Source organism: Contarinia nasturtii, unplaced genomic scaffold, assembly GCF_009176525.2.
Source record: "Contarinia nasturtii isolate CC-2019 unplaced genomic scaffold, AAFC_CNas_1.1 Cnas_scaffold_630, whole genome shotgun sequence".
Lineage (NCBI taxonomy): Eukaryota > Metazoa > Arthropoda > Insecta > Diptera > Cecidomyiidae > Contarinia > Contarinia nasturtii.
In genome coordinates, this window is record NW_022197981.1 from 1,339,831 (window position 1) to 1,362,947 (window position 23,117).

Consider the following 23,117-nt stretch of genomic DNA (forward strand, 5'->3'; position numbering starts at 1 on the left):
TTGTTTGAAGTGTGAGTTTTTTGTGTCATGTCTCGACACTCAAAACGCACCGTAACATTCAAATATATTTTGATTGATTTGAAATATCTCTGTATCTATTTAAATGCAAATTGCTCTTAGTTTTGCCTAAAAAAATAGAAAACAACAACAATAGAAAAAAAATGGAATCGGCATCTCGGCAGCTCATCGTTCAAAACATTTGAAGCATTTGTTTTCTCAATCCAAATTTGACCCCGAAGCAGAAGCATATACATAAACCTCACAAAATCTTATCAGATTACATTTCAAACGCAAAATGATTGATTTCCCGAGTGAATTTTTTTGTTTTATTTCAAGGGGGAAACCGCCAACAGAAATCCCAAATTTGCATTTTCAAACAATATTGTATCTAATTTGACTGGATTTATTTTGTATTTTCATTCTTGTCGACGACAAGATTTCATGCGCGTAAATTTGATGAATTGCCATGAAAGCAGAGATTCTATGTGCTGCAAAGAGAAAGACATAGAAAAGTGTGCAGAAAATTTTCGGTGATAAATGACGAAAAATAATAAATATAAAACGAAAATATATTTCACATGCCATCCGACACAATTGACTAGATTGCATTATATAAATTAAAGAAAGAGAAGATGTGCTCAACGTTGAATGTTAAAGGTTCACTGCAATTTCGACATTTTCGCCATAAACAAAAAATTCACAAATACGATATCGAACGAGAAGAAACCACACCATGTGCATCCAACTGCCGGCTATAATTTTTTTTGTTCGTCGTTTGGTAGCTTCATACACATGTCTTTGGCCTTAATTTATGCACTGCACCTACTGCACACACAATCACTCTCTCTCTGTTTTTTTAGTGATGTACCTGATCGAATGTGTGCGCGATTTTCTTTTTCCTTCTGCAGCAAAATAGCAAAAGCGCAACGAAGACGCGACAATGAATGGTGCTGAATGGCAGCATTTGTGGTGTCTACCATTAAACCGTGTGATCTAATGGGAAACCGTGAATGCCTTGTTTGTTGATTTTACATGTAAATTGCTTAAAATAATGTTTTGCTATTGCATATGGTAACGAAAACACTCGTGTGCATAAATCAATCGAAAAGCTTCCTGAATCGATCCGCACCCGATGCATGTATGTATGTGTTTCATCAACACATCGTTTCTTTCTCAGAAGCACCAAAAACTATTTTCGTCGAAATTCGCCGAAATGAAGAAAACGACGGTTAAAGTGAAAGAGAAAAAGAAGTCATAATTATGTAGAAAAAAGTCGTAATTTACACACTCAAACCATTGCATATAGATGATATTCGAAGTAGGCAATTTTCTAACATAATCCGCAGTGCATATCAATACATAAAAAAATGTGCACTGCAAAAACGTCACTTTTGAGAGTGAGAAGAAAAAAACGAACAGTGAGATCAGTTATTTTAACACTTTGGCACGTATGGATTATCTGTTTCTCTGCTCTCGTGCATTCGGTCGCATTTTTTTTTTCTCTTTCATTTCGTGCATGCGGCCGATTTTGATATTTGTTCAAATTGCAATTAATTGGAATGAATATGCGAATTTATATTGTGAAATCGACGTGCACAAAACGACTTCATCTAGATCTCTGGTTCATTTGTGAACTATAGACAAAATTAACAAACAAATAAACAAACGAAAAACTTTTTTCGATGAGAGCATTTTGGTTTGGCTACATTGGCTGACGTTGCTGCTGCTGCTGCAGTTACTCTTTCGTCCATATTGAACAAAACATGGATTTTAACACGACATGTTACGACTTTCCAATTGCAATTTGCGACTAACAACATCGATTGCTCGACTTTGGTTTTTTTTTCCTCTCGACATTTACAGCAGCTCTCGATCGGCTCATAAATGAATTCCGAATTTAAAGTTTTTGAAATGAATTTTAACGTTTGCTTTTTTTCGGTCTTGCATCAAAATGTATTAAAAAAAATTTTCTTCGTTAGTTACCGAATCTATTTTGCATATATTGGATCAAATTGGATACTACTGCCACAATAACACACGAGAGAGAGAGTGTGTGTGTGTGTGTTATGCTCCAATCAACCAATCAACCGAGAGAACATGCAAAATTAGTTCAAATGCATGCTGAATCATTTCACCAAACGTTTTAATGTCTGAATTTCTAAATGCAACGACGAACTGCAAAAAAAATGAATTTTAATTTTCAGTGTACGAAAAAAAAATATGGCATGATGCAAAGTAAAAATAATAAAACATTTCGTTCAATCAAAATCAAATGCGGCGAGTAAATAAACTCTTACGGTGTACATTATGAAAGAAAAAAACTGTGAACGACAACGCCTATCTATTTTGATGCCAAAAACAGACGCGAAAAAAGTAACAAAAATATAATAACGGTGCTAAATTTTATTTGCACGATGAAGGGCCGCGCGAGCACTCTGCACTCATTTTGATTGTTTTAATGCAGCTCCATTGGCTTATATAAATGGTTGGTGCGACCAGAAATGCTGTACACTATGTATACACGAACGAAATGTAAGAAAAGTGTTATCACGATTCGATTATGTGATAAAAAGTCTTAAATCAAAAATCATTGCGCTGGCAATTTTATGAGAGACAGAGCTCTAATTTTTTTTAAACGTACATATTGTTGTGTACACAACAGTATCTTATAACATTTCGAACAAAATAAAAATGGTGGTTTTTACACCTCTTGAAAGATTTTTTTTTTAAGTGCGATGTGTTTCGAACGAAAGGCATAAAAATGTTTCGATTCTAAGAGTTGGCATTGTTTGAGGTTTCCGCCATTTCAAGCCACAATCGAGAGAGACAATTATTTCAATAGTTCTAGGCGTGTGTATGGTGCTTTTCCTGTTTTACTTAGATTGGATTGAGAACGAAGGAGCGAGCGATTTCACTCAGAGTGAAAAAAAAAAATAGTCTGAGCGCGCTCTTTGTGCACATATTAAACTTTATTACTGATGATAAATATGTAATTGTATGTTTTCTGTGGAATTATCGCACGGGTTTGGCCCTTTTATCTGTTTTGTGTGTGACACAAATAAAGAGAATAAAAAAGAACAAAACCAAAAACCGAAAAATTAAAAAGTGAACACGAGAATAATCGAATGTGAGAAGGTGCGCGCAAACAATTAAACGCGATGCACATGATAGTGCGAACGAATCACGATGACGTACACATTGACAGAGAGAAAGAGCAAAATAGACAGTCCAATGGAATATATACGACTAAATGCGGGAGATACTAGAATAATTATGCATATTTTATGTGTTTTCAGGTATATAAATGCAACCGTGTGTCGGACTGTACATGACGGTTCATGTGAACGCGTATATTATAATAATAATATATGTAGAAAGTTTGTTGATTGTGCGCACCCAAAGATTGAAATGCGAGAGCACCAAGTTGAATTTAAAAAATGAAAGAACAGCAACAACGAGATCGATCCATCTATAATTTACGTAGTTCAATTCGGTTTTTTTTTTCTCTTTTTATCCAAGCGAATTATTTAATTCATGCAATCTATTGAATCAAGAAGAATGTGTGGTTTGTGCGGGAGCAAATAAAGACGTTAGTTAAGCAGTTAAGCAGTAGACACTGTGATTCCAGTTCGAAATTGGTGAGAGATAAGTTGAGTGCTGCATCTCACAGATCACAACCAAGTGTGTGTGTGTTGGTACGAGTGTGTATGTGTGTGCATGAGCATGGGACAAAGAGAATGAGAACACGAACGATCGAACTGGTTTCGTCGGTATGGTCACTGGTTGTGAAGTAACAACGTTATTCTGTATTACATTTTATAGAACTACAATAAATAAATTCAATCGATCGAAATGAAGGAGAACAACAACAACAGAATGAAAGAAAAAAAATACGATCTTGATTTTGTTTTCGTTGTTGCGTTCCGAATTCCATGTCATGTTTATGTTTGGCTGTTCTCCTTTTGCTCATTTTCTTCCTTCACACCACGAATGCCACCGATTTTTTCTCTTTTTCTTCATCTTAGTCCACTCTCTCAGCTCTTATTAACTGGCTTTTTATTTTGAAGACGAAAAAAAAAACATCAAAATTACACTTAAAACTTTATGTAGCTCGACCTCGAATTGGAATATTAAAAAAATAGTCTTTACTTCGAAGACCAATTCTACTGAATGTAATGATTCTTTTTAAAGTTGTCTGCACACACACAATGGCCACAGAAAAGCGACCCCAAATCAACTCACATATTTTAGAATTTGGAAAAATCAATTAAGAATTAAAAACGCTCATTCCAAATGATGCAATTATAATAAAAATTTCAATTACCTACTTCGAATTCGACCATAAATTATGCGGAATAAAGAGATTAGACGGTTCTTTCGATCAATTATTCTTCAGCATTTGTGGACTCTTTGAATTTGTGTTTATAAATTAAGGCGAGCATTAGAATAAGAGTAAGAATAATAAACGATGTGCTTTGATTGATTTAAAGGGCTTTTTCGTTCGATCGTTCAATCGATTCTATTTCGTTTTTTGTTCGATGATGTCGACGATGTTTAATGATGATGACAACGACAACGATTATTCGGAGAAAAAGGAATCACATTTGAACAATATGAGTTAATCGAATGTGAAGGCTGAACCATTAAATTGGAGACTATATTTTTTTGAATTTCTTGCCGATTGAAATCTTCATGTTTTTTGTGGTGTTACCCGCAGCAGCTCCTAGATAAATGGAAGCGAACGAGCAACGAACAAAATTTATCCGATTAAAATGTATTAAAAACCATTATTTATCATAATATGTAAATGCATTTTCCACGATTGAGAGATTGGTGTATGTTATTATTATTTTTTTGTTTGGTGTGTCGCGCATTGTGTGCGGCATCGGTTGTCATCAGTGTTTCGAACACTAAAATCAACCGAAAAAATGACAATAGTAGACACGATCACAAAAATAAAAAACGACATATTTTGAAAAATTATCAGCTTTAGATATTTTTCTTATTTTCAAATACAACACACACACACACATAGAGAGAGAAAGAGAGATTTGTGACACATCAAAGCCACAAAATGCGAAATAAATGGAAACGCATTAGGCGACACTGTCGTTGAACATATTCTTCTTTTTTGTTCGTTTGGTTTTTTGATACATGAAAAATAACGAAATGAAATTAATGAAACGAAAGAAAAATTGAATCGCACGCCCGCAACAACAACAAAAGCCAAAGCCAAAGCCTAAGCGCATCAAATAGAATGAATGTGATCAATAAATTCATGCGCGACACGAAAGAGAAAAGAAGAGAAAGACACAAAGTTATATACACAAAACTGGACAGTACACGAGCGTAAAGAAAAACAACTAATTTTCGGCTGTGTACCATGCCATGTTGTCTTTTTTGTTTCGTTTCAATTTTAATTTATTCTTTTTCTCTCTTTCACTCTCGATGAAAAAGTCAGCGACAGAAGAAAAAAAACCAAAACAGATCCCAATATCATTTCAGTACGTTTATCATATAAGTTGATCGTACGTGGATTTTTCCCGTCATCCTCTTTCTTTCAAATTATTTTTTTTTTTGTATGTGCCTCAGCCATGTCTTTTCTTCTCGCTCTCCACTTTTATTCATCTTCTTTATTTATTCAACGTCCATAATCTTTCTTATTAACATTATTATTTATTTTTTTTTTCTTCTCTTTTCTCTCTGTTTCAGGTAAGTTTGAGGCTCTCGATAGATGTTAAGTAACCGAATGGCCAAATCAGAGTTGAAGAAGGTGTGCGATCGCGTCTAAAAATAAACCGAGAAAAAGAGACGGAGCACAGATGAAAAAAAAAACTCATTTGCGTGAGGTGAACATTAATAATTGTGTTGTATTTTATGTGGCATTTTAAAATTGAAATCAATTCAAAGTTTCATATATGCAGATATGAACGTTGGTTTTGCTTCGACGTTGAAATTTCTTTTGTTTGGTGTTTTTTTGAATGAAATTTTTAATTGGCGATTCAGCCGTTGCACATTTCATTTGTCAATCGTTGCTGGAAACAACGCCATAGGAACATTGGTGTCCGACAACGATGGTTTTTTCTCTTCTCTCGATAACACCCAACTCGATCCATACACCGCAAAATCTTTGTGCCAAATTGTCTTACCGAAATCTGTTCACTTCGATTCCATGACATTAATATGTTGGCCCTGGCTGTGCGATAAAGAATGACCAAAAAAAAAAGCAGATTCGAAATTACATTTATTTTTTCACTCATTTCGCACGATATGGCAGATCTCATTATAACCAAATTCACCTTTTTCGTCATTCATTTTTGTTTTATTTTTATTTGGCATAAACGACATATCCCATCTTCAATTGCAATTGGTACCGATTTTCATGATGAAACTACAAAAAAAAAACGTGAAACACGATGAAAAAAAAAAACGTTCCCTCTCTAGCGGAATATTGATGTGCTGCAATTTTAGCGGTGACAACCAATTGACCAGAATATATAAAAAGTGGCCCCGTATGCAATGGGATCGATGCCGACAAACGAAACGTGCTTGCATTTTGCAACATCAAAAACAATAATATAAAATCAACAATGACAACAAAAAAAACAAACTAAATAAATGCACCACTAAATGGAAATTGGTAGTCGGTAAACACAAACACACGCTTCGCCATGAATATTGAATTATGATACAATTCTGTAAATCGATTGCGTTAAACCATCTGATTTTAATTTCTGTATTTCCCGCAGCAATTTTCGGTGCGATTTATATACATTTTTTCAATCTTAAAAGCCATCGTTTTATCGGCTAATTCATTATTCAATCGATGCTGATAAATACCAAATTACTTAATTAAAGTATTTAAGATTCGGCGAATTAAAACCAAAATATTATTTCGATTCAACTGATCCGCTGGGTCTCTGTTCGCCACAAGATTCATCGGCAATTTAATGTGTAGCTCTCAAAATTAAGGTTTTCTGCGGAAGTTGCAAAAACTATAACCATGTTACACAATAAATGCTATCAAAAATGCACGAATTTCGGCTCATCAAAATACAGAGATGCCACTCGGTTATTTTAATTACATGCATTTCCAAACTAAAGACAAAAAAAACTCTCTTTTTTCCCTCGGCAATTTAATTACTTTTTTGGAAACTTTGTATTTTTAAGCGACGAAAATGGCTCGCATTAACAAACCGAACAACACTGATGGCATTCAAGGTAGGCAAAAACAAAAAGTGACCAAAGAACCATTAAGCTAAGAGAAAAAAAAATGTAATAATTTGATTTAACAATTTAACAAGCGAGTGAATCGAAACGAGCACCAACAGCCAAAGGGGATACCACAAACGAATGATTTTTGCTCTGGTTAGCAATTTAATTCTCTGTTGTTGTTGTTTTTTTTCTGTATCTTCAGCATTCTACAATTGGCAATGCCACAGTTTTTCACATGGAATCTTTGCTGTCGCTGATGTGCGCTTTGTATCATCATTTTACTGTGCTTTGGTATTTTGTTGTTGGTTCTTTTTGTGCCTATGTATTTGTGGCGTTTTGTGAACAATTTAAATACTACAAAATAAGACATGGCAGATTCGTAATTGAAATGAAGACATTTTCAAAACGCACATCACGTTTGTTGTCTTCTCGTTGTTTTTCGTTCATCGATGTTACTTTTTATATATATACATATGCCTCGTTGTCAGTCTTTTTTTCGCTGTTCTTCTATATACTATATAATTTGATTTGTTTGTCAGCAACATGAAGAGAAGCTCGAAGTTTGCATTCGATCGTCGGCTTACATTTTGATTTTGAAATATATTGTGCGTGTATGTGATATGCATTCATAATGAAAAAGTTATGCACGCGCGCGAATACACCAATCATATAAATGTCAATGTTTTTACTTAAACAAAAAACTATCGACCATAAAATGTTGTATTTTGTTTTGAGAAAAACTAGATATGATGAAAAAAAAATAATAGAAAAAATCATTCTTTTACCAGAATCCATTTGACATTTGATTGCTTTTCCGATTGATAAATTTGATCAAAAATTGTGTGAACTCGAAAAAAAGTCCTCGAATATTCAGATTTCTTCGCGCAAAAAAACTGAATCTCTTTAGTCTTGAAAAAGGTCAATCAATTTATAATGCTTAAAAATTGTTATCGGATTAAAACAAACCTACCGATGATCATGCAGAGATTTTGACACACGAAATGAATGATGTGTGTGCATATTCATAACGCTAAATACTGATCATGAGATGAAAAAAAATCCACAACCAGCAAGTGAAAGAAAAAAAACCTGCGGACATGAAAGCTTCAACAAATCTCTTCTATTTTCGGTGCTCCTCTCTCTCTCTCTCTGCAATCATTAAATGTTTGCCTATTGAATTCAAATCGGTTTTTGCATATATTCGATTCAATTGAACCGATGATTATGCCTCACGCGTATTTGTATAATTGTTTATTATCCGCGATCCATTTTTAACTTAAAAGAAAAAGACTTTTATTACAATGTTAATGTGTATGTATCTCGTTTTCGTTGAGGTTTTTTCCTCTTTATTTTCTTCACTTCGTATCGAATGTTGTGTGTTTATTTCTTTCACTTCGCATGTTGTCAGTCACATTTTGATATTCCATCAACAAAGTAGCAAATACACTTGACATTTTGTAAGCGTTAAAATTTGTTTTTGTTATTGTTGTAATGGTCGAATGAACATCGGTTATCGAAATTCCGACCGAGTACTACCTATTTTGAATTCGCCTTTGTATCTCTTGCTGTTTTTTTATTCAGATTGGACACGAGTGAACGAAATAGAAATTTAAAAAACAAAACGTCCATTACGAATGCTTCATATGACAATGCCAATTTAAAAATGATATGAATTCAATTTAGCTCATTACATTCCAAACATCACTTGTATGTCATCGTTCTTAAGAATTTGATTGTTTGTGATTCCACTGGTTGGTTTCATTTCTTGTTGTTGTTGTTGCTTTGAATCTCTTTTGTGCGTGATTTAACTGCCACAACAACCATGCCTACTGTCTGTCAATTAATCAATTATGTATACCGACATCGCCAATGCTTCAATTCAATCAAAAACAATATGATTTTTTCTTCTTCTTTATAGAATTATATTTTACCGTTTAATACGCGCTTCGAAATGTAATTGATCTTAAATGGTTTGAATATTGTTTTTTTTTTTTAATTCTCGGATCGTTCTTTTTGCCATTCGGCAAATGGATATGATTGACGTTTTTAGCCTAGAACTGGTTGTCGAGAATTTTTGGTGGCGAATATACAAAATGTGCAATTACCACGAGATTTAGAATCGCAAAACCTGATTTGAAAACACAGATAGAGCGAGAGAGAGAGAGAAAAATGGCATGAAATCGCACACACATACTAAATCAAAAGCTGTCAAATGGTCCATCAATTTTGCAACTGACAACCAGCTCTATCGCTGGTTAGTCATTCATTCAATTCGATGAATTTTCATTCAAGTTTATTTACTGAAATGATTTTATTTGGACAAACTTGTGTGCCACAATCTTTTTCGCTCTCTATCTCTCGCAATGCCTTTATGCGAATCGCTCTTTCTCTCTTTCAAATCGCATAAATACACGACCAAAGCATATTTGATTATTCCAATTAAAGTCAAATGTATTTATTGTTAACATTTGCAACAATTTTCCTGTTTGTAAACCGTTTGTGAACGATTTCGTAATAAAAAATTTTTTCAAGAAAACCAAAATTGAAGCAACATATTCGTATATATAAGTTGATCGCCATTCGATTTTGTTTATTCCAAAACAAATTCGTCGTCATCGAATTTACAAGCTGACTCAAAAGCCCGTCAGTCAGCCAATTGCGATTATGCAACATGCAATGAATAAATATAAATAAATTGTTCATATTGAGATATAAAAATAGGATCTTAATGAAAACAGTCGGTTTTCTTTTCTACTTAACGATATACCTAAATAATCATTTAAGTGGTTCGGTTCAATGTATTCGATATATATCTCTTTGCGGCATACGGTGCATTTGTTTCGATTTATTGTTTTAAATCGGTTCTTTTGTATCGCATTCTAATCGTAAAGGTATTTCTCTTTATTCAAACATTAACAGCCCATTTAATATTTTTATCATCAGATGCTTTGCATTCCATTCGATTCTACCTTATTTGAATCAGCATGTTTGATTCCAAACAGAGAGCACGCGCATTATTTCAAAAATGTGAATAGAAGAGACCTTCGAACTAAATAAAAAATTGTATTTGGTTTTGGATTGTTAATAAAGAATACAATTACACAATGCCAAACTAAACAATGATAAAAAAAAGCCACACAAAACAACAAGAAATTGAATAGAGAGCGAACGAACAGATAGAATGAAGATATTAGCATTCTAAATGCGAACACGCTCACGCTATGACGTTATTTTTTTTCAGAATGGTGCATCCATTGAACAAAAAAAGAGTGCGAACGAGCACGGGCACGCATGTGTATATATTTAGATCGTTCGATTTGGACAGGTTCCTTTCTTATCATACAAAAGAGAGAACACACAACTGAATGAAGAAGATCTATCGTCTTTGGTCGAGGGGGAAAATGTGATGAATTCCATTGGAATGAAACGAGTTTTTCAATTGTTCGTTTGAATAGAAAACGTTGTCAAAAGTACTCATCACATGATTGGGATGTGTGGATGTGCTCGCGCGGCGATTGTTAAAATACATCAATCACGACAATAGACAATGTTTTCGATTTTGTGTAGAAACCTGATGAACGGCACAAAACAGGTGAAGTGGACGTGCATTGATTGAAAAATCGATCACTCTCCTTCCATTGAACGAATGACAAAAAAAAAAAACAACAACAACCACAACAGAATTTTATTTTCATTCGTATGTAATTCGTATTCTTGCCGCAACATATATGGCGGATAGTAGTATTTGCAAAAATATAAGTTACACGAGGTGCAACGGACCGATTCGACAGTTTGAAATAAAATAAAAATAAACCGTTGATTTAGTAAGGTGAGGCATTGAAAATATGGCAAATTACACACGGCTCTTTCATTTAAAATGCAATTTACCTGATGTTGAGCACACACACATGCACATTAAACGAGATCACTGTACTTTTCCCGCATTGACCAATACTTTTAATTCGAAACAGAGATACATAATACGATTTGAAATAATAAAAATTGAGTACAGTTGTGAAGTGGTTGTCTGAGGTGTGGCACAAACCATTTAGTTGTGCTTTTTTCTCTCTTCTTTTGAAGTGAAAAGTGCTCAATGTGTGATAAAAATGAGAACACATACATATGCCCATCTCATCACTGACAATAATATTAATTTAAACTGTGACTACTGATTCGATGATGATTGAATCATTTTAAAAGGCTGAATAAAGCAAAAAACAAAACTCGCATATTTATGTATGAAGTCAATACATTCAACACGTAATCAATTGGCGATGATGCCCATTCGAACCGATTTAATAATCGCCTTGCGCGAATTTTTCTAACTTCGAAACGAAATAAACCAAGAAAAAGAAGAGAGATGATGATGAAAAAAGATGAAGAAAAAAAACCAACGGTCGCGCAATCGCATGAAAATACCGTGTGCAATATACAATTGATGAGAAGCCAAGTGGCTTCGCGCTCAAATCAACCAATGACCATTATTAAATTGAATGTAATCAAATAAAAAGGTTTAATTTATGCTCAGGTTTTTTTTTTCTTCTATATTGTTGATGCTGTTGCTGATGCTGTTTCTCTCAACTTCATTTTGTTTGTTATTATCATTCGCTAACATTGGTTTTTGCGCTGATGCAATTGGTGTGTGCACAATCTCATCTGTTTATTGCACTTTTTCGACTTAAACGGTCTTGTTGTGCATGTGCAAATCGATATCATCATCTCATGATTCATGTGGGGCTAGGTTCGATTGATTTTTATACTGCAGCAGCAGTTGCAATCATCGATTGAAGTGCAATAAAAAAAAAAACAACAACAACAAAAAGAATCGTGACACTGATCATGCATTTGCTTTGACAACAATAAATCGCGACTGAACCTCACCGCTATTCAACAATGCGATTCATTTTTTTTTGTGTTTGACAATTGTTGATGTGACAAACAGCGCACAAATGCATCGTGCTTTGTTCATCATCATCAAGCGTCATTGCATTCGAAATGAGTCGTCAATTGTTATCAACACGACTTTGCACTGAATCGAACTTGATACATACTTGTGGCCACATCGTCAGTGGCGGTGGCGGTGGCGACGGTTGCAATGAAGGATTTATAAGCCATTGGGTCGCCGATTAAATTCCTTTCAACTAATTAGATGAGCCATCGGTTTTTTTCGTTGTTGTTGTTGTTGTTGTTGTTATTAGCATTGACTTTGCCGCTCCTTTTGTATAATATCACTTGCAATCCCTTCGAATATAAATGTATATATTCAACGACTACGATGTGTAAATACTCACCTGTTTACGAATCGCAAATTAAATCGAACGAAGAATGTTAATTACACAATGAACAAAGGCAATGGGAAATCTCATCTAAATATATACCTGTGAGCAATGTAGAACATAGCTCTTCGATGTTTGACGATCAATTAAGGATGCAACTTGAGTTATTCGTTTCTTGCTTCTATCATTCGTGCATTTCATTAGACAAAGTATTTTTATGTGCAAGTGAATACCATATTTAAATACAGTCGCAGTCAGCTTTGTCATTAAAAGTAAATTGCATACAAGCATATAGAATAAACGAAACCACAACGCTCACCCAGAAACACACAATCAACGTGGTTTTTCTCTCTCTCTCTCTCTCTCTCTCGAATTTTCATAGAGATTGTTCATCTTTTTCAATCTGATGGTGCACGGTGGTGGCGATGACGATAAAGATGAAAGAAACAAAAAAACTAACAAAGAAAATCAACAGTAATACAAGCATATTAAACGAATCGTTCTATGATCAATGATTGAATTTTATTTAAACGCTTAAATCACTTAAAGCATTATAGTTGAATCTCTATTAAGTAAATTTTTCTCATCGAATTAAACGTGCGAGACTTGCAGTCTCTTTTTTATATATGATAAAAAAAATCTCTGCATTGTACTCGGTCATGAATCACTTGCGGTGTGATTTAATCGCACTGCTTAGTCTTCAAACTTTGAATTGCGCCGGGCCATTTTTGTTTTCAAACTAATGCAATGTGATTCAAACTAACCAGCTACACAAAATTGTGGTTCTCAATCAGACACAACCACAATGTAATTACTGCTGCACATATTCAGTGAAGACTAGATAGCCCAGATAATGCTTATTGAAAGAGAAAAACAGAGAACTCTTGAAAAACAATATCGATGTAAATAATCGAGAGTATTTCATGTAAATGGTCGGGGCAATCTTGATCATGGTGAAAAATACCAACAAAATGATATTAACATTGTTGTAATTAATTCAACATTTACAATTGTTTTGAAGTGCGTGCTGCTCACCCAAGAGGCTGCTGCGACTTTATCATTTATGTGTGTGTGTGCGGCGATGATTTGCACCTACTTGATGTAAATATAGGCATAACATCTATGTGGTGTTTTCGATTAATATGCATTGGTATGCACGCATTGACCGCCAACGAGTCAATCTCGCTTCATTCTTCGTATTTTGCGTCATTATTCTTGAGAGATCTTTTTATGTGATCTCGTTCAGAGTCTCTTTCTCTATTTCTTACTAAATAAATGCACAAGTACACACGTTTGCGGACATTGCAATTAAATGATCGCCATAACAAAAGTGACAAGCGTTAATTTATGAATCTCAGTTTGGTTGAATGTCCAACATGGACACACAGAGAGAGGAGAGAGAGAGAGCGCAAAATCATCACCAATTCGTTTTTATTTTAAATCATGTAATACACACCGAAAATGATCGTTAATTAACTGTCGTTCTTTACTAGCAAGAAAATTGAATTTAAAATTATACAAAATTCCTGTTTCCTTTTTTTCGTCTTTTGTACAAACAACAGTTAAAAAACATTGTAAAATTCAAACATTTTTGAAATGTTATGTAATACAGCTGTTTCTACCATTTTTGTGAAACGGATAGAAAAAAAAGTACGCACAACGCAAAATGTTAATTTCACTCGTAATTTAATTAATTAAAGTGACCGAAGCAAATATATTGGCTGATTTTGAACAGCATGTATGTCGCGTGTTCGCATTTATTGATTTGATATGTATTTCGTTTTTGTTGCTTCGATGGTTGATGTTGCTTCTTGTTTGAATTTATGCGCAAATATTTCGAATGAAACGCATAAATTTACGTGTACGCACTCGCGCTCATTTTAAAGCTCTGTTGGGAATTGGATTGACCAACGACCAATAAATAAATCAAAAGTTATGAGTATAACTTCATTAATTGCAGTCTCTCGATGTGACTGCGATCGAAGATTGCTGATGTTATTGAGCAAAGTAAAAGAATGAATTAAGCGAAGCGAAAAAACAAAAACAAAAAAATGCGTGAAAAACCGTCGTTAATGCACGCGCGTGCACATTTGAATGGGTAATTGAACATGGATTTAATCACACATAGAGCATGTTTAAAACGCTTTTTTCCAACCTCTTCAACGTTCCATGATCAAACGAATCAAATGGTCTAACACCTGACCGCACACGGACAACAGCAACAACAACAAAACTAATATGACAAAAATGCACGAATTGCCATCAAGTGTTGAAATGATTGCAATACAGTGTTTGTCTCGATTTTTTTCTTCTTGTTTGGCTTTCGAAAGCAGGAAAAATCATCGAGATTCGCAAAACATTGTCCATGCTCAGACCGTAATAATTTTCGGCTTTATTTAACCATAGCAATCTCTTGAGCTCACTCTCTCTTGCATTTCATGCTTTTTTAACGGTCATTTGGAGTCATTTAATAAATCATTTTCAGACAAAAAATACTAGTAGCATGTAGCGACCAATGCTGTTCTGTTATATCGCGACAGAGAGAGAGAGAGAGAGAGAGAGAGAGAGAGAAAGAGAGACATAGAGAGTGAAAAAAGCAACGCTCACATAAATGCAATAATTTTTGGCCACAAAGTCATCGAGCTCAGCCTCGAAACAATTTTCCACTTATATTTTCATTTAAGATCGTTGTTTTTTTCTCCTCTCGATTGCCTTTGAATTGCATTGGCTTTTGATTACTTTAAATATGTGCAATAAAATTAGATGTAAGACGATGTTTATGTGTGTGAATACTTTCGTATGAAAGTACAGAAAAAAAAACACGAAAACATGCATATTCAATGGTGCATCGTACAAAACGTGTGTGGAGAGTGAATGCGATAAAAAAATAGATGGTCGATTGAACGAAGCAAATCAACAGAACTTTGATTCTTGCACGTAACTGATATTATATCGCACAACCGCACACCAAAAGTGAGCAACGAACCGATAAAAAAAATAACAACATAATAATAAAACAGCAACACAAAACCATACATCAAATCTATAAGGCTTTGAAATATACATACACATGTAAGATTACGTGAGCAAACACATAATATAATAACATAATCACATGGAGCATATATTTTTTTTCTCTATCGCTAATTTTCTACAAGTGGAATCGATTTTCGCTAGGTTTTCTAGTTTGGCATGCTTTGTGTGTATATTTTGGAGGGCGATTTCCGTTGCAATTACTTTGTGCTCTGAATAGATCGAAAACCTTGACTTGAAACATTTGAGAAACACGCACACACACACACACACAGAGAGAGAGAGAGAGAGAGAGAGACGAAACACGAAATATTTGCGATTATGAAAACTTGAATCATTTTTGCTATCGTCCATTTTCTTGTCACAAAATACACTGCATTTTCGCGATAAACAATGACTCAAGATAAAATTTAGAAAGATTTATTATAAATCGGAACGAAAGTAGATATGGTACAATAGAAAATGGCGAAGAAACAAAAAAATAAAATAAAAAAAACTCGAAAGAAATATTGAAGTAAATGTGATGATAAAAAATGGCAGATAGATATGGTTGTTCCATTGCCATACATTCTCATGTGGGTCGCGCACAACTGCTCATTGTTGAACTGGACAATGAGTGTAATTTTTTTTTGTTCTGTCTTCAGAAGAAATACACAAAGAATTTGCACTTGTTTGTGCAAAGTGGCGATGACGCATTCACCGCTACAAATTCATCGTAGTAGAACCATACGCCTCATCATTATCGTTCAATGGTGCATTAGTCATCAACAGCCATTTACATTTGAAAGAGAGAGAGAGAGAGAAAAAAATTCGCAAAACAATTTAATTCACACAAAAACAATAATTACAACTGAATGCAATGCATAATACATAGTTGTTGATTTTTTTTTTGTTTCGAACTTCGTCTCTGGCAACTTGAAAGGCGGCCTGAGAAATAATCTGAATGCGAATTGTTTGAATTTCCCATTCATAACTCCAATTCTGATTGGGTTTTTTCGTTATTGCTGCTATTCCGCGTTCAGTGATGTACGCGCAATTTACGAGTTCAGTGATTATTAACGAAGCATGTAAAAACAATGTGCGAACACGTAACGCACATGGACTTTGCTAAATAATAATTGATACTTCGAGTTCTTTGTTACGTTTGTAGTGCTACTGCTACAAAATCTTTTTTTTTTTCGCTGGCTGTTGTATCTGCTGGGTTTGCGCTTAGCGGGAAAAAAGGGAAATTTCTAAGAAACTGCGGTGGGCTTGTTTTAAAACTTTCTTTTTTCCGTGTGTCTTGCCTCCATGTGCGGTGTAGTACTACGTGCCGATCAGAACACAGGGAATCGATCGAAGTAAAAAAAATGTCCGGTTTGCTTTAATGACTGATCAATACACTGCGAAAACCAGTTTCGTGTCTTTCTTTATCTTTCTCCAAATGCGATTTCGATATGTTTTTTTTTGTATTTTTTCTCTTCTTTTCATTCGAATGGCGTCAATCAATTAACGGAAAGTGTTTAAAATTTTGCTTGATTTGTCTTTTTGTCTTTCTTTCTCACTCTCTCACGCGCTTTATTTCCCACTGAAATCGAAAAAAGTTTCGATCATTTATATGATCATTTATTTTGAATTGGATTCGTTAGATTTGTAAAGGATTCATTTTTTATTGCAAATGCGAACATCTCAATTTTTTTATTCACAAATTGCGTTTACGATTATCATCGTTTAATGTTCTCGACGTTGAGTGATTGTCGTAAATTTCATTGAATGTGAATTGTTCGTTGTCTTTGGTGTCGTCTGTATAGCGCCATGAAAATCGTATGTGAGTAGCAAATGTTGTAAGGGGAATGCGGTAATTTCTTTTAATATACTTGAACATTTATTATAATTAACAAATACGCGGTCGATGGGCTCTTTCTTCTTTCATCGAAAATGAAACAGCCGTCCACATCATCAATTCATTCGAGTGCAAATTGCTGTTGTTACATAGACATTCATAGAAATGTTTTGGGGCCGTAGATAGAAAGATCAACTAAACAAATATTAAACAAACATTAAAATTGACGCTTCCTGTTGAATAAGACAGCAATGAAATAGAGAGAAATCTCCGACAAAATTGTGATATTTTCTGCGCACATTGGACATGACTGTTTGTAACGACAAATATAAACAAAACGCTGAGCTTACTCGGCCATATAAAAAAAAGGCACACCATCACACGACGAATATGATCACATCATAGAGGCGCACGCACATATATTATTTCATAACCAATTTCGTGTCTCTATTTTGTTTTTCCTGTATTGTGTCTTCATATACAACGTTTTTTGTTTTTGCATTTGCAACAGAGATATTCTGTGGCCAGTACTCTATGATTATGTGATCGACCGACACAATCCGAGTGTAATGAATGCCAATAGAGTGGAAAATAATGTCGCCCATCTCTCTTGGGAAAAATTGATGAGTACAAATAGACAATAAAAAGAAGAGGAAAAAAACGAAACAAATGTTGCATCTGTTCGTTAGCGATGCGGTAACCTAAATGTTCGCTAATGTGAGCTGCACAAATGGACTTTTGAATAGTTTCGATGCCGATGCTAAATTTCTTATTGTTTCGACCAAAAATCGAGCTAAATCATATGATCATACCAATGTATTGGAACTAAGGCGATATGTCCATCTCTCACAAGCGCATCAAATTGTAATGATTCAATTAATTATAGCTTTTAAAATGTATATATATATATCCGAAAAAATGCGCTGCCAATTAATCACCATCAAAGAAATTTCTTTTTTCTCTCTTTTATGTATGTCGAAAGCTTGCGCTTCGCTTATTGGAAGTCAAAGGTTCAATTATAATGGTGTTTTTTTTTTCTTTCCTCAAAAAAGTTTCTTTTTTTTCACAAAAAATCGCATAAATCTTCGTTTTCGAATAATTGACGATGTTTCTGTCGATGAAAAAGCGGTGACCATTTGATTTTTAGTTATCTATTCGTAGATACCATTTTAAAATTGATCATCGTTAAGAAAACGAACAAAAAAATGACAATACGGCGTGAAACAATGACATGGTTTAAAAAAAAATAAATAGAAAAAAGAAGAAAACGAGTTTGTCTATTGATGGATTAAAGGTTATTTTGATTGGCGATACACTAATAATTTTGTCATGCAAAATGCAATAACAGCTGTCAATGGTGTTGATTTAAATTATCTTTTTAATGACATGCCTACTTACGGCTGTATTAACTGGCGATGCTAGAGATGGATTCGAATTATTTGAATAACGCATTGCATCATCACGTATTCATAGGTGAGCGCGTTCGAATAAATCAACACGGTCGAAGAAATGTGACAAATTGCAACGCAATATGCAGGAAAAAGGTCAAAGTTTGAAAGAAAAATGAGCTCTTATGTACCTATTTTTCTAGATATTTCATTCTCTTATGAAAGTTGTACAATTTCATTATTTTTGCCACGTCATAGTTGCGAGAATTTCAATCGAAGTATATTTAAAAATATTGCGTCAAGATGAAAAAACATATGAAATACGATATTGTAAAGCTAAAAAATGCCCGAAATATTCATTGACTTCATAAACGATAATTTTGTGAGTGCTTTTGGCCATAATTTACACCATATATTGTGAATTTGTTTGCGTAAATTATCACATGAAATAAATTGCTTAAAATTGCGTTCAATTGAAGTCGAACCGAAAGAAAACATTCAAATGGAATTCTTGTTCATGATCAATGGATGAATGGGAAATCTTATTTAGCGACAAAGCACCAAAGAAGTTGCCGTACTTTATGAATATAAAGTTGAGAATTTTTTAAGTAAACTAATATTGTGTTGAACAAATGTAATGAATGTTAAAAAATGTATTTGCGTAGTGAAGTGATGATATTGATAAATGTTTAACAATACTAATATACGTAGTCTAACCAAGTAGGAATGTTCAATGTTACATTCAAAGCAAACTAAAACTACAAAAAAAATTGAAGAAAAATAACCACAATCGAATGATAGTTAAATGAGTTGATTTCTTTATTTTGAATTTCATACATTTACTCCAGTTTTAACGTTTCTTTTTATCGCACGCAAGTGCTATGATTTTCCATTCGATGTTTGGGCAAGTTTTCTTTTAAATGCGACTTTGAACTTGTACTTCAACACTATTCAATGTATCGCACAAAAGTTGAATAGGAGTTTTTTTCGGTGCATCTCCGTACAACTCAGCCAATTTTTTTACTTCACTAACAACAGAATCCAAAAATTTAACTCGGTGTGTATTTGGCGCAATTCCCACAAATATTCCATCATTTGTCACATCGGCCATATAGAATCGATGCGGCTTATCCATACGAGCCGGTGGAAAATCTCTGACGGAATCGGTATTCTTATTCGGATTATTTGGATTACTATTATTTGAGATGAAAATGTTAACAACATTTTTTTAATTTTTATGTTATTGGCAAGTGTGTATATTACCCGAATTTAATAAAGTTTGAGAACAATTTATGAAGATTATTCATGGCTTTGAAAGCGACTGACATTTCTTCACTTGCATGTTTATAACATTTTATTTTCCCGTATAATTCGGCGAATTTACTGCAAGCGAATAAATAGCATTGCTCGTCTGCGTGACCGGTTCCGGGGAACATATCATATGGATTTATTTTGGTATGAACTGAAAATCTGGCATCAAATACATTTCTGAATATTTCAGTTTTTCAAAGCATAGATTCTACAATACTAACCGATGATAGTAGGTGTTTTTCTTGGAAATAGCAATATGTCCTTGCATCCATTTTTCAATAGGATAGATACAGTAAATATCGGAATCTAAAATGATTCGTTGTCTTAAGCGCTCAGCATCGGTAGTTGTGGCACCAAAGTAGAAATTTCGAACTTTATTCATTAATAATTTGAAGTATGGCTGAAAATGTTTTAATTCAAATGTAATAATTGAAACATCATTTGATGTGAGTTTTAACGAACCCTTTTTGCAACCGATGTACTGTACCCAAAGATTGGTAGAAACATGTAGAAATTGTTTAAATAATTCTTTATCTCACTTGGCGTACCATAATTTGTATTTTTAGCATAGAACAAATGTTCCTGTATGAAATAGAAAATGATAAATTAGCAAATGACATTCATTAGTACACCATTTGAAACCTACATCCTTGGTAAAAGTGAAATATGCGCTTTTATTCAAACTGGCTGTATTGTGTAGTAAATGCATGGGATCGTCTTGGAAGAACGGACGTTTTGCATTTGAATCTGTGAATAAAAAAAAACGATTTTATGAAAGAATCAGTTTCAACGTATCGAATATGCCAATTCTTAAATTACATTCAACAGTTGGATTCCACGGTGATAAATATCCACGGGCGCTGTCTTTGGTAAATAGTATAATTTTGGCCATGTCAACGGTTTTAAGGAATTGAATGAGATCTTCGTCACCCCGTGGCTGATGTCCATTATGACATTTTCGGTAAAAAAATTCCGCCAAACATCGATGATCTCCCTTCTGATAGTTTTGAACTGTATTTGGTGTTCCACTCACACTCAGCATTTGGTTGAAATATTGCTGTGATTCCTTGTTAAGCATATGGTGCCCAACTGATTGACCGCCTAAAATGTGTGACAAAAATTACTCATTCAAATTGCGACGAAAGTGTCCTTTTAATTCAAACTGCATTCTATCGGTCGTAAAATTGACGAGTTAATTAACTTTGTTTAACTTAAATGATGTACTTAACTGCGCTAAGGCCGCCCAGAGTAATTCTATAGCGATCACCACCAAAAGCTTCAATATTTTCGTAAATCCATTTCATAGCAAGTTGCTGATCTTTCAGTCCCATATTACCAGAATATTCGGGTAAGCCCAATGACATAAAACCCAATACACCAAGTCGAAAATTCAAAGTCACAAGAATCACATCGTTTTCGACGAAAAAATCAGGACCAAAGAATCGATTATCAGCCGTTCCAGCAATATATCCCCCGCCGTGGAAAAAAACTAAAGTCGCCAATTTGCGCGTTCCATTTACAACTGTATGATGAACAGACAGATATTTAATTAGTTTTTTTTTTTGCATTGATGTGAAATTATTTGACCAATTATCTTACCTGGAACATGAATGCTCATATACAAACAGTCTTCACTCATACCTGTAACATTTTTTGCATTTTGAGGGCACATTTTACTTGGTGTAACAGCATTGAATGGTTCACGCCACGGTTTCACTGGCTCAGGTGCCTATGGAATTAATTTTATTCATAAGTTAACGTGTTACTTTCAACAAAAGTATCAAACTTTTGAGATCAGTTCGGCTTCAAACCTTGAATCGAAGATCACCAACAGGCGGTTGGGCATATGGAATACCAATAAATGTTTCAAATGGTCGTTTCTCCCATATTGTTTCTTTTATTTGACCACGTATTTCACCCGATCTTGTTATAACCGTTGGCGGTGCTGTATCGCTCTTGACTAGGACAAATGCGGTTGAACACAGAAGTAATATGACAAATTGCAACATTTTAAGTTCCAAATTCAGTTATTCTCTTTTTTTAGGAGAATATTTCTATTTTTACGATAATTATGAACCTTTTCAATCCAAATATCTATTTTATAGTAATGACGATTCGGTATCGACGATGAAATTTATACACAACATTTTGAATCGTAACTATAGTATCTGATATATCAGAAAAATGCTTGATCTGTTATACTGAATATAAAGTAAATTCTTTGCTGTAAACTTATTACAACTCATTTTTTCGTTTGTAATTTTTGTTTCGGTTTTGTTATTTATTGAAACAGCTTGCTCATCCATCGTCATCACGTTCGTATTACGTATATGATTTGAATTTTCCTTGTTTTCATTATTGCATTCGATTTGATATTATCGACAGATTAGATACGCAAAGAGATGAAGATTTAATCAACAAATGTTCAAAATTCAACTTGAATATACGTATTTACGGTATTTTTGAAAGAATTTTTACAAATAAATATTTTTGCTTTAAAATTTTGCATAAATAAATAATTTATTGGCTTGTAACAAAAATGCTTACGTCTGTGGACCAAGAAATATACAAAATTACGCGTACAAAATTGTGTGGTTGTATGTCGCAAGTAAACAAAGTACTCGTTAAATCGGTAGCTTACGCTTTTGAGGACTCAACCAAAAAAAATGATAGAAAAATTCTGGAATACGAAACATTCCAGTATCTATGAATGAATAAAAGGAGCGAGTACGACGTTTCCCCCTTTGCTAAGCGAAATAAATCCGATATACGGCGCTGATTTAAATGTCACTCTATGTCATTCCACAATGATACATTTTTTGGCTTGACAATATATAAGCTCTTCATTCAACATGCATAATTTTTGAACGGTCGAGTAAAAAAAAGAAACATATCATAAAATATTCTTCTTACGTTTATCATAAAAATTCTCTATATTTTAAATTTATTTGTTTAAAAATAACATTAATTTCATTTTTTTTTTTTTCATAGATTGAACAAGAATCTAATGTAAAAAGTAATACCAATGCGACACCTACCGTTAAAATAGAAAAGGAAACTTATTTGGAATTG

General features: G+C 33.9%; 2 protein-coding genes across 2 annotated transcripts in view; one reads left to right on the top strand and one right to left on the bottom strand.

Annotated features, from left to right (window-relative positions):
• The window catches only part of LOC116340022 (semaphorin-1A), a 108,314-nt gene that overhangs the window by 33,374 nt on the left and 51,823 nt on the right, over window positions 1–23,117 (top strand). The window lies entirely within an intron of this gene.
• LOC116340023 (esterase B1-like) lies at window positions 19,530–22,221 on the bottom strand. Its single transcript, XM_031766158.1, has 9 exons — window positions 21,857–22,221; window positions 21,645–21,774; window positions 21,274–21,567; window positions 20,865–21,146; window positions 20,692–20,792; window positions 20,508–20,627; window positions 20,267–20,445; window positions 19,998–20,204; window positions 19,530–19,927 (listed from the first exon to the last, which is right to left on the bottom strand). Exons 1-9 carry the CDS (start codon window positions 22,052–22,054, stop codon window positions 19,651–19,653), a joined length of 1,788 nt encoding a protein of 595 aa, XP_031622018.1. The 5' UTR covers window positions 22,055–22,221; the 3' UTR covers window positions 19,530–19,650.

Coding starts and splice junctions, on each gene's coding strand:
- LOC116340023 (XM_031766158.1), bottom strand. CDS start 22,054: ATGTTGCAATTTGTCATATTACTTCTGTGTTCAACCGCATTTGTCCTA. Junction 21,568..21,644: donor TATGAGCATTCATGTTCCAG/GTAAGATAATTG, acceptor TTCATCATACAG/TTGTAAATGGAACGCGCAAA. Junction 19,928..19,997: donor TCAAACTTTATTAAATTCGG/GTAATATACACA, acceptor CTCAAATAATAG/TAATCCAAATAATCCGAATA.